Source organism: Pediculus humanus, genomic scaffold (assembly GCF_000006295.1).
Source record: "Pediculus humanus corporis 1103172107370 genomic scaffold, whole genome shotgun sequence".
Lineage (NCBI taxonomy): Eukaryota > Metazoa > Arthropoda > Insecta > Psocodea > Pediculidae > Pediculus > Pediculus humanus.
The window spans coordinates 112,724-122,932 of NW_002986998.1; the positions used below are offsets into that span (position 1 = coordinate 112,724).

The 10,209-nt window shown below is 22.9% G+C and overlaps 3 protein-coding genes across 3 annotated transcripts; 1 reads left to right on the top strand and 2 right to left on the bottom strand.

Annotated features, from left to right (window-relative positions):
• Positions 1 to 2,899: 2,899 nt before the first annotated feature.
• Positions 2,900 to 3,996, top strand: Phum_PHUM011770 (SPRY domain-containing SOCS box protein, putative; the record flags this gene model as incomplete). Its single annotated transcript, XM_002422721.1, has 2 exons — positions 2,900 to 3,202; positions 3,292 to 3,996. 2 exons carry the CDS (start codon positions 2,900 to 2,902, stop codon positions 3,994 to 3,996), a joined length of 1,008 nt encoding a protein of 335 aa, XP_002422766.1.
• Positions 3,997 to 5,388: 1,392 nt separating this feature from the next.
• On the bottom strand, positions 5,389 to 6,337 carry Phum_PHUM011780 (acyl carrier protein, putative; the record flags this gene model as incomplete). Its single annotated transcript, XM_002422722.1, has 4 exons — positions 5,389 to 5,568; positions 5,770 to 5,889; positions 5,919 to 6,041; positions 6,179 to 6,337. The coding sequence occupies 4 exons, from the start codon at positions 6,335 to 6,337 to the stop codon at positions 5,389 to 5,391; spliced, it is 582 nt and encodes a 193-aa protein (XP_002422767.1).
• A 635-nt stretch (positions 6,338 to 6,972) lies between these two features.
• Phum_PHUM011790 (uncharacterized protein) lies at positions 6,973 to 9,290 on the bottom strand (the record flags this gene model as incomplete). Its single annotated transcript, XM_002422723.1, has 8 exons — positions 6,973 to 7,156; positions 7,244 to 7,614; positions 7,712 to 7,910; positions 7,986 to 8,161; positions 8,245 to 8,548; positions 8,638 to 8,735; positions 8,840 to 8,949; positions 9,221 to 9,290. The coding sequence occupies 8 exons, from the start codon at positions 9,288 to 9,290 to the stop codon at positions 6,973 to 6,975; spliced, it is 1,512 nt and encodes a 503-aa protein (XP_002422768.1).
• Between the last annotated feature and the right edge of the window lie 919 nt (positions 9,291 to 10,209).

The following is a 10,209-nucleotide window of genomic DNA, read 5'->3' on the forward strand; positions in this document are numbered from 1 at the left end:
TACGACAAAAAATAATACATAATTTTATTTATTATTTACTGCAAAAAAAAAAAAAAAAAAACACGCAATAATAATAATAATAACAATTCGAATTCGTTATAAGTCGACAATGATAATAATAATTTTTAATTATTAATCGTAACGAAAATAAATAAATAAATAAAAGCACGTGTTTACGTTATTATAATTTTATTTAAAAATTTTTTTTTTTAAATATAAAATACGCGGGAATAAATGGGGAACCTGTGCGAATAATAATAATAATAATAATAATAATAATAATAATAATAATAATAATAATAATAATAATAATAAAACAAAACGAATGCTCGATGGTGATGTGACCTTGTTTTTTGTGTAAAATCCATAAGTGGAATCTAAGTAATTTTGTGCAATAATACAATTCAAAAATCATTATTATTATTTTAAATTTACATAAATGTAATTATTTACTTTTTAATAATTTTAGTTAAAAAAAAATAAATAAATAAAATAAATAAGCAACAATTCCGAAAAAAAAAAAAAAATCAATAAAATTATTTTATTTCCTTTTTCCGAAACGTACATATACGATCCGTATTATATGATTAGAGACGAATAAAAAATTATTTCATTATTAATAAATGACGTCATTAATTAATTTTTTAAATATTAATATTATTAATAAATATAAATTTATTTATTTACCTCCTCCCAAACCGCTTCCACCGAACATTTTTATATTATTATGGAAAAAAACGAAGACACCGCAATGCAGACACAAATATCAGAAACGACTGAGAGTCGATTTAACTCGTTCACTTATGCGCATATACACCATCTATCGACTTGTTTCCTTTTTCCATATAGCCATACCAAAATAACTTGATTTCCTTCTTTTTGTTTATACCTGAAATCATAATCATATCATTTATAACATTTACTATTTGAAATACCTCTTATTAATTATAATAAAATTTTTAATAATTTTTATTTATTTATTTATTTATTTTAATTAAATGTTTGAATATCATTATCAAAAGGGTAAAAATTATTAAAGTAATATTTCAAATTACATAAAAAAATAAAATAAAAAAATTATATTAAAAATTATTTACATTTTGTACTTTTTGTTATTAAAAAAAAAAACTTATATTAAAGTCTTTTCATTTTTTTTTTTTCTTTTTAATTTTTTTGACCTTTTACATTAAAACATGTAATTGTATAAAATAATTTTTGTTTTTTTTGCAAATGTAATAATTATTTGAATTGTGTGGTGGAATTCCCCTTAAAAAACGAAACTTAACACAAACTCAAATGCTTTTTTAATCATTTAATGACAAATAAATAAACATAATAAATATTAAAAGTTATAACAAATAATAAAATAAATTATTTTAATAAATTAATGAGTGTTAATTGAATGTAAAAAGTGATAAATTAGTAATTTTGTTCTCAAACTATCAAAATCATAAAATTTCATTGTTCGTTATGAGCTCATAAATTTTTGAAATAATTTTAAGTGTCTTTGGCACATATTAATTAACAATTGTTGCAATTATAAAAAATATTTTTTTGTTCAGTATTAAAAAATACTTAAGAAAATAAATTAAATAATTTTAAAATGTTTTTTCTCGATAAATGGTTGAACACGACCATTTCAAATATTCATGACACACTTTTTCCTTTACATATTTCTTAAATAATTTAATACTATGTTAAATTTAGTTTATAATAATAAATATTTTTAGATATGTTTATATAAACATAAGTAATACTTTCATTTTGTGTTCAGTACAACATCACAACATTTTTATTAGTACTTTCAATTTTCATTTCACTCGAAAATGAAGTTTTGTTAAAAATTATATATATAAAATATTTTTTTCATGTAAATATAATAATTGTGAAAGTCTATCACATTCTAACACGAATGATATACCTCTACTTTATTATTTAATTTATAAAAATATGCTGGTTTTGAGCAATAAATACAATTTTCAAATTTCTTATGTTTATATGTATCAAAATGTTCTTTTAAATTTTTTATACCGTTTTTAGAATTTATTTTCGATTGGCACTCGATGCAATAATATTCCTCTTCGTTATTGTCATTTTTAATAACATTCGATTCGTTTTCATTTTTGTCATTTTGTTTTTTTTGAAAACGTCTATGAACGGTATCTGTTTGTACTCTGCCACTGTTTAACCGTTGAATTTCAGTTTCTAAAAAATTATTATTACACATTTATTTTATTGTTTTCTTTAAAATAAGGTTAATACCTTTTTCGTATAATTAATAATACCTCTTGATTCAACTAAGTTATTCATTGTTCATTAAGAAATAAGATACAATTTTTAAAAAAAAAATAATAATAATAATATTTATTCGTCAGCATAATTTCTGCATAAAAGAAATAATAACATTTAAAGCACAGAGTATATAAACCTCAACTTTAAGCTTACCGGTGGTTGTTTTTAATAGTGGAAATTTTTTTTTTAAAAAATGTTTTGTGCCAAAATAGATTTTTGTTCTTTTCCTACATTCATTCACTTACATTTTATTAAAAATACTATCACAAAAATATTTTTTATATTTAGTACAGAAATGTAGCAATTGTTTTTATGCTTGTTCAATTACTATTCACTTGGGTCATCTTTAATTAAAATAAAAAGGAATTTTTTTAATGCAAAATCTAGGCATATCATAATAAGTAAACTTTAACCTATGAAATGATACAAACAAAGGACTTGCATAAGTATTTTAAAATATAGGCAATTTTTAACAGCAGCTTTTTTTTTTTTTACACAAATCATTGAACATATATTAGTGAATTAGTTTGTTAACGAGATTTAACGGAATTAAGGAAGTGATAAGTTAAAATTATTATTTTTTTTTTCATTTAGTGCATTTATAATTATGGATTTTTGGGAGGGAACAATGTCTGCATTCAAAGAAAATAAAAGTTATTGTGCTTGCCTTGGTGAAAAAGACAAAAAATTAACATGTATATGTGGTGAAGTTGACTATGAGCCTGTTTGGAAATGGGATGAAAAGGCTAAAACGTCAACTGTGATTATATCTAACAATGGTCAAAAAGTTTATTTTCACAAAGGATATAGTATTGGTAATGCTTGTGTTAGGGGTGACACTCCATTATTACCAGGACACGATTATTATTGGGAAATTAAAATGCTGAGTTCCGTATATGGAACTTCTATGGTAAACTTTCTCGATATTAACTAATAAAAGATATAAAAGACCATATTAGGATAATTTTCTCATATTGACATTTTTATAATTTTTTACAGATGATTGGAATAGGCACAGAAAATTTTAACATTAATCAATCAAATTTAGAATTTTGTAATTTGCTTGGGTGTGATAGCGAATCGTGGGGAATGAGATTCGATGGTACCCTTCATCACAATAAAAAGTCTTCATCTTACAACCTATTGGCTGGTTTTACAATGGGATCTATAATAGGAGTTCATTTGGATATGTGGAATGGCAAATTAGAGTATTATTTAAACAGAATACCTTTAGGCGTTGCTTTCAGCGGTTTGCAAAACAAAATTTTGTATCCTCTATTGTCATCGACTGCTTCTCATACTGTGATGAAATTAATATTTGCTCATTCTGAACCTCATTCTCTGTCTCTTATATCTGCTAAATATTTAAATGAGAAAACTTTCAGCAGTCTTCCTCCTGGTCTCAAACTGTACAGTAAAACCTGTTGGTGGCTATTTCCAAAATCGACTAGACTGAAATCAGATAAAAAATTTGATTTGTTGCCTTCTCTTTATTCAATTGATATGTTAATCGATAGCGATGAAGAAGAAAGTTCAAATTCAACTGAATGCAATATTTTAGCTCCTAGAGTAAGAAGAGTTTTCGAAGCATCAGCAGCACATAACAGTTTCAGATCGGATAATGGTGCTGAAAGTAGACATTTTCACTCATTAGCTCATGTTAGGCCAATCAGATATAGATCAAAAACATGGTTGGACCATTAAAATCTAGAATCATAAAATTTTCTTTAGTTAAATTTTTTTCTTCTTTTCTTTCTTCTTTTTTCGCCCCCCCTCCCTTTATTACATAATATTGTTATCATAGCAAATTTTATTTTTTTTTTTAATTGTATTTATCATGATTAATAAAACTCCATAAAAAAAAACTTTTATGTACATTAATATTTAATAACAATAAAACAAATAAGCTGTATAGTAATTTATGGGTTTATCGATACAAAAAAAAAAAAATTTCAAAAATTACTTCAAACCTTTCAATACCATTAAAAATTATTTTGATAGTCATTTTAAGATTTACAAATAAATCATCATCATCATCATAATCATAATCATAATATTAATCATTATAACATTACATTATCAAAGACTGAGTGACATAAATGGGTGTCACTGAACTTCATTTGATCTTTAATGCATAATTTTTTCCTTTTTTTTTTTTTTTTTTTTTCAATCACAATTTATTTATATTTTATTATTATTATTGTAAATTTTCATAAATAAAATACTAAAAAAAAAAAATTTTTTTTTTTTGTCGTTATGATATTAATAATTAAATTTCAATTAGGTTGTGAATATTATTATTATTATTACAACTACTATTTAATTTATGATTGTCACAAATTGACCAATCGATAATTTAAAAAAAAAACAAAAAAGAAATTTTTTTGTATTAATATTATTTTTTATATATTTTTAAAATTTTCATTCAAATCGAAATTAAAATTGTTTTTGCCAAATCTATTCTATTTAATAATCATTTTTTTTTTTTTTTTTTTTTTTTACCAAAAAATCTAATAATATTAATAAAAAAATATTTTTTTATAATAATATTGTTTGAAGAATAATAAATACTTTTTAAAAAAAAAAAAAAATTTGCTTTTATTTACCTTTGGTTAAATATAAAAATGTATCCTCGACCATTAAAATAAAATGAGAAGTGGCTAGAAAAAAAATTGTGCACATGGAAATAAATAAAAAGTTTTGTAATATAAAAACATTGAAAAAATTTTAGTAACTTAACATTTATTTATATTAAAAAATTATAGTTTTGAACTACACCAGTGAAATTTTTTGGTCTTACTTACTGACTTCTTACATTGTGACTAATCAATCACTTTAACTTTTTATTCATTTAGAATTTTTCAGATGTAGAATTTATTTTCGAATAATCGTTTTATTTTTAACTAATAAAACTACATATTAACTCGACAAAAAATTTAATAATTTAATAATAAAGTACAGATAAAAAAGGATGATAATTTTTCTTTTCTTTTAACTTGTAACACTCAAGAGATGACAAAAAAAATTTTCGATGTTAAAAAATCTATGTTGGTCTAAAACACTGGATTCTTACCGTAAAGCAACTCTGTCTTATATTTATGCATAAACATCTTCTCTATCAGCTACATATCTTATAATATCAGCTGGTTTAAGGAGTTTTTCAGCATCTACATCTGGTATTTCAAATCCAAATTCATCTTCCATAGCCATTATTATTTCTACATGATCTAAAGAATCCAATCCTAAGTCATTCATAAAATGCGAATCCAACTTAAGCTGAAAATAAATAAGCACAATTAATAAATTGATACATAATAAATGTTTATAATTGTGTTACAACATTATGGTAGCAAGTTAAATTTAAAAAGGGATTCGTAAGAGAGGGTTATATAAAAAAAATATTATCCATTAAAACCCTCTTCAAAATATTCACTATTAACAAAGGCAATGATTTTCTTAAAAGCTCCAAAAGCATACCTTATTGGGGTCAATCTTATCAAAAAGGTTAAGGACTAGCAACACTCTGTCCTTAATAAAGGCTAAACTGAGCGGTGGTTTAATGGCGTAATACCTTATGGATGTCTCAAGAAAATCCCTCTGTAATAGAAACAAAATTATTTAAGTACCTTGTTTAATGGTATTTTTTCGAACTCCGCGCAAACTTTTAATACTCTTTCTTCTAACTGAATAATTGATGATTTGCCTTCAGCAAAAAGCCGATTCTGAACTGAAGTTCCCAGTATAAAGGTCTGTATGATTTTCATAACAATATACAAAAATGAAAAGGAAATATTTAGTGTTACTTTCAAATTAAAATAATACACATTTTAAAAAAAAAATACTATTTTCAGAACAATTCGTACACATTCGTATTTGAAATTTGTACCTTATTTTTTAACAATTGAGTGGCAGTAAATTTGCCGTTAATATGATGATGTAATCCATTTTTTTGCAAACAATATAATCCTACTCGAGGCAAACTTTTTTGTACAGCTTTGTTAAAATTAGCTAATGCACAAAACGAAGTCCGGGCCAACGTCGCCATTTTAAATAAAATCTTTGCAATACGGAAACGGAAAAAGAAGTTTTGAAATCAGAAGAAAATTTTAAATTTTACCGGTAATGCATTCGAATTTTAATTTTTTAATCCTTAATAAAATTAAAAATTTATTTTAAATTCAGTTATTTTATATATCTAGAAAATTTACTTTAAAATTAAAATGTATATTGCGAATTCGTAAAATAAGTGTTAACTACAAATAGAAATAATCCACTGAAGTATTATTTTCCTAAATCAGATAATAATCTTTAAATACATTTCATTTTGATTCACAAAAAAAGTACCCATTAATTAATTTTAAAAAATCTTTTCTTTTTTTTTGAATTTCGATGTATTCAAAAAATAAAGCATTAATTCAAACAAGGTATTAAAGATAAAGAATAAAGCTATGAATATTTATACCTTTTTTAAAATTAATTTACCAAAAACCGAAAGCATTTAAAAATGCTATGAAAATTCTAAGCTATTTTTTTTAAAGGCATTCATATACTTAAATATAACAAAAAATTAAAATAAAATATGATTTTGCTAATGATTTTATATTACAATATAAAATTTTCATTTTAATTTTTGAATTTTTTTATTACAAAATAATAAATTATTATTTAAAGCTTTGGCATTTATTCGGTGAAAAAAATTTCTTTGAGCTGGCTCTCACATAATTTTTTTACTTCATCTGTAATATTATTAAGATTTTCTTTCTTGTGAATAAATGCAACATAAAACTCTCTTGAATTTGAATATTTTCCAACTAGCCAACAATCATTTAAAGTTTGACATATAACTTCCCCATATGCATTTTCTCTAAAAGTACAAAATATTTTTTTTTTTAAATTTCGACAAACTCTGATTTATAATAATGTTTATTAAGTTTTTTTTTTTTATACTTACTCAGAATTTTCAATATTTAAATCTGAAATCATTTTTAATATATCCCCAGGAACATTTTTACTAACATTTCTTCTACTTTGTAAATGCATTGTACTTTTTTGAGCTAAATTTAATTTATTAAAATACAATACTTTTGGACTTCCTTCGCTAGATGAAGAAGTTATGGATGTGTTTTTCTGACAGTGTTCAGCTATTTCCGTGACTAAAGGCGATAAATAATTTGACAAATATGAATCTAAATTTCTAAAAATATCTATGCTTAAATCGCTTGTTTCTTCGATAAATAAACATAATGTTGCACTTAAATACTGATATACGAGAAAATAAAATATTTCTACATTATTATCACTAGTTAAATAAACTTTAGGAATCTGTAAAAAAAAAAGAAAAAGAAACATTATGCATAATGATAAATCAAACATTTAATTAAAAAAAAAAAAAAGGAAAAAAACTGTACATATAACACACCATTTCAGCATTAATTTTTGGATTTTTAAACTTAAACGATTTTGTAACTAAACTCCTGGTATTATAATGACTGTACACTTCGGAATCAAGTTCCTTAAATAAGAAACCATCTTGGACTTCTAAATCTATTTCAGGTGGAAGTAATTTAAATATTAAATAATGATAAATTATTTGCATATCTTCAGGACAAATTCCACTCCTGTGAAATTAAATTTTTGTTATTTAAATAACAAAATTTAAGATTATTTACAAAATTCCACTGAACATTATTTACCAAATTAGTTGATCGTTAAATAAGAAAGCAGAATGTTTAACAAATTTAAATTTGGTTTCAACTAGATTAACAAAACATTGCACATGTAAAAAAGGTTCTTTTCTTAATGGCAAATAAGACATTCCTTGAAATACATCTAATATATCACAGTTAGCAATTTTCAACTCTGATAAATACTGAAATAAATAAATATTATCGGTGCTGATTACATTATGTGATAAAATTATCGATTTTAGAAGTATGAAAAAAGAAAACTTACACTGTCGTAAAATTTTGATAATTTTTGTTTTAAAATATTTAAACCATCATCAGATGATGACAAAATTGAATTGAAACTACCATAAAATAATTTAAATATTTTATAACATTTTTTTAATATTGAATCAAATACATTTTCTTGAATCGAATCACTTTTTTCTTTGGAACAATTATCATCATTATTTATTTCTTGGACTGGAGCTCCAATTGTCATGACAAGCCAAAATTCTTTTTCAGCTTCGAAAAAGAATTGTTTTGATTTTTTCGTATGAAAATTTTGACAAGGTTTATCAGGCTTAAAAGATCTAATCGAATTAAAACAAAAAAAAAAAAAAAAAGGTTTTAACTCTGACAATAATTATAAACAAAAAAAATTTTTTAACATGAAACTCACTCAGTAAATTTAATTAGAGCCTCGCATAAACCAGCATTTTTTAACTGAACGTCTTTATTTGTTTCATTTGGATAGTAAAACAAAATTTTTTTGTATTCCTAAAAACAATTTGAAGTGTTAACAAAAAAAAAAATTTAACCTAAAAAACGAATATATATAATTTTAAATATTTAAATGATTCGAATATGAATTCCGCTTGTACCTCTCCTTCCCTTTGCCCGTATTTCGGATTAAATATAAAAAAATTAACAAGTTCTAAGTCATTTGAAGAAATCATAATAAAATAAAATTTTTTACAAAAAAAAAAATTGTCTGCCTATAATAATTTAATAAATAAATGTTTTCAAAAATACTACGTGTCTATTGACACGACATTTGGGCCCTCTTATTTTCAAACGACAACTTTTTTAGAAAAAAAAAAGCTTTTTCTTTTTTACTTGCGTTTAAACGAATTTTGTAAAAAGAATAATTGTAGAAAAAAATGTATTATTTTAAAAATAAATAAATAGATAAATATTCAGATTTAATAAAAAAAATTATTAAATAAGTTAATAAAAAGTTTTATATCTCTATGATTTCTAACAGAAAGCGGTGGTAAGCTCTGTTTTAATTTCGATATTTTCTCTCTTAACAGTCAGTGCACGAAACGACATGGAAGGGGTGAGGTAGTAATTAGTAAAAGTTTACAACGACCGATGAAGTTATAAATTCATCCACACAACGAAAACGAATTTATTTTTTTTTTTTATTGATAAAAATAAATATATATATATACATATATATATTTAAGGTAAAATAATGTTTAACTCGTAAAAACTAAAAATAAATAATTATATAATATTTATTATAATCCTTTAATTTAATTTTCCCATACTAAAAATTTTTTTTTGTTTGCTGCTCTCTCTCTATATTTAACTCGTCAAATAAATCGAATTAACTTATTTATAGAATTTCTTACTCACGCATTTATATAAATATATTATCCGCTTTTATAAAACTTTTTCTTTTTTTTATTATTTACGATTTCAAATTTTTTTTTTTTTTTTTTGCTATTAAATAACATTACGAAAAAAAAAAAAAAAATTTTTTTACGTATAAAAATCCATGCGAAAAATATAACGTGTGTGTTAATTACTTGTTATGACGACTAATTTAATTTAATTTAATTTAATTTAATTTAAATTATCGTTATGCGAATATTACAAAAAAGAAAAAAGAAAATCATTTTTCTAACAACGACAATAACATTTCAATGACGTACGTGTGTGTGCGTGTATTTAAGGACAACCGTTTGCCCACGCAAATTTTATTATCCTTTTCTAGTGACCCGTTTTAATAATAAAATGTCCGACGAGTATGAAAAACTAATTGAAAAAAAAATATTTTTTCGCCGTTAAAAAGAATCTTTAACTTAAAAAAAATTATATTAATAATAATAATGATTTAATCGATTTAAAAAAGGAAAAAGGAAAAAAAGGTGCAAACGATCATAAACTTGTTTTTACTTAATTTTTTTTTTAAATTTTTTTTTTAGGGCTTGTTTTCATTTTTTTTTTTTATAACTTTCACGCC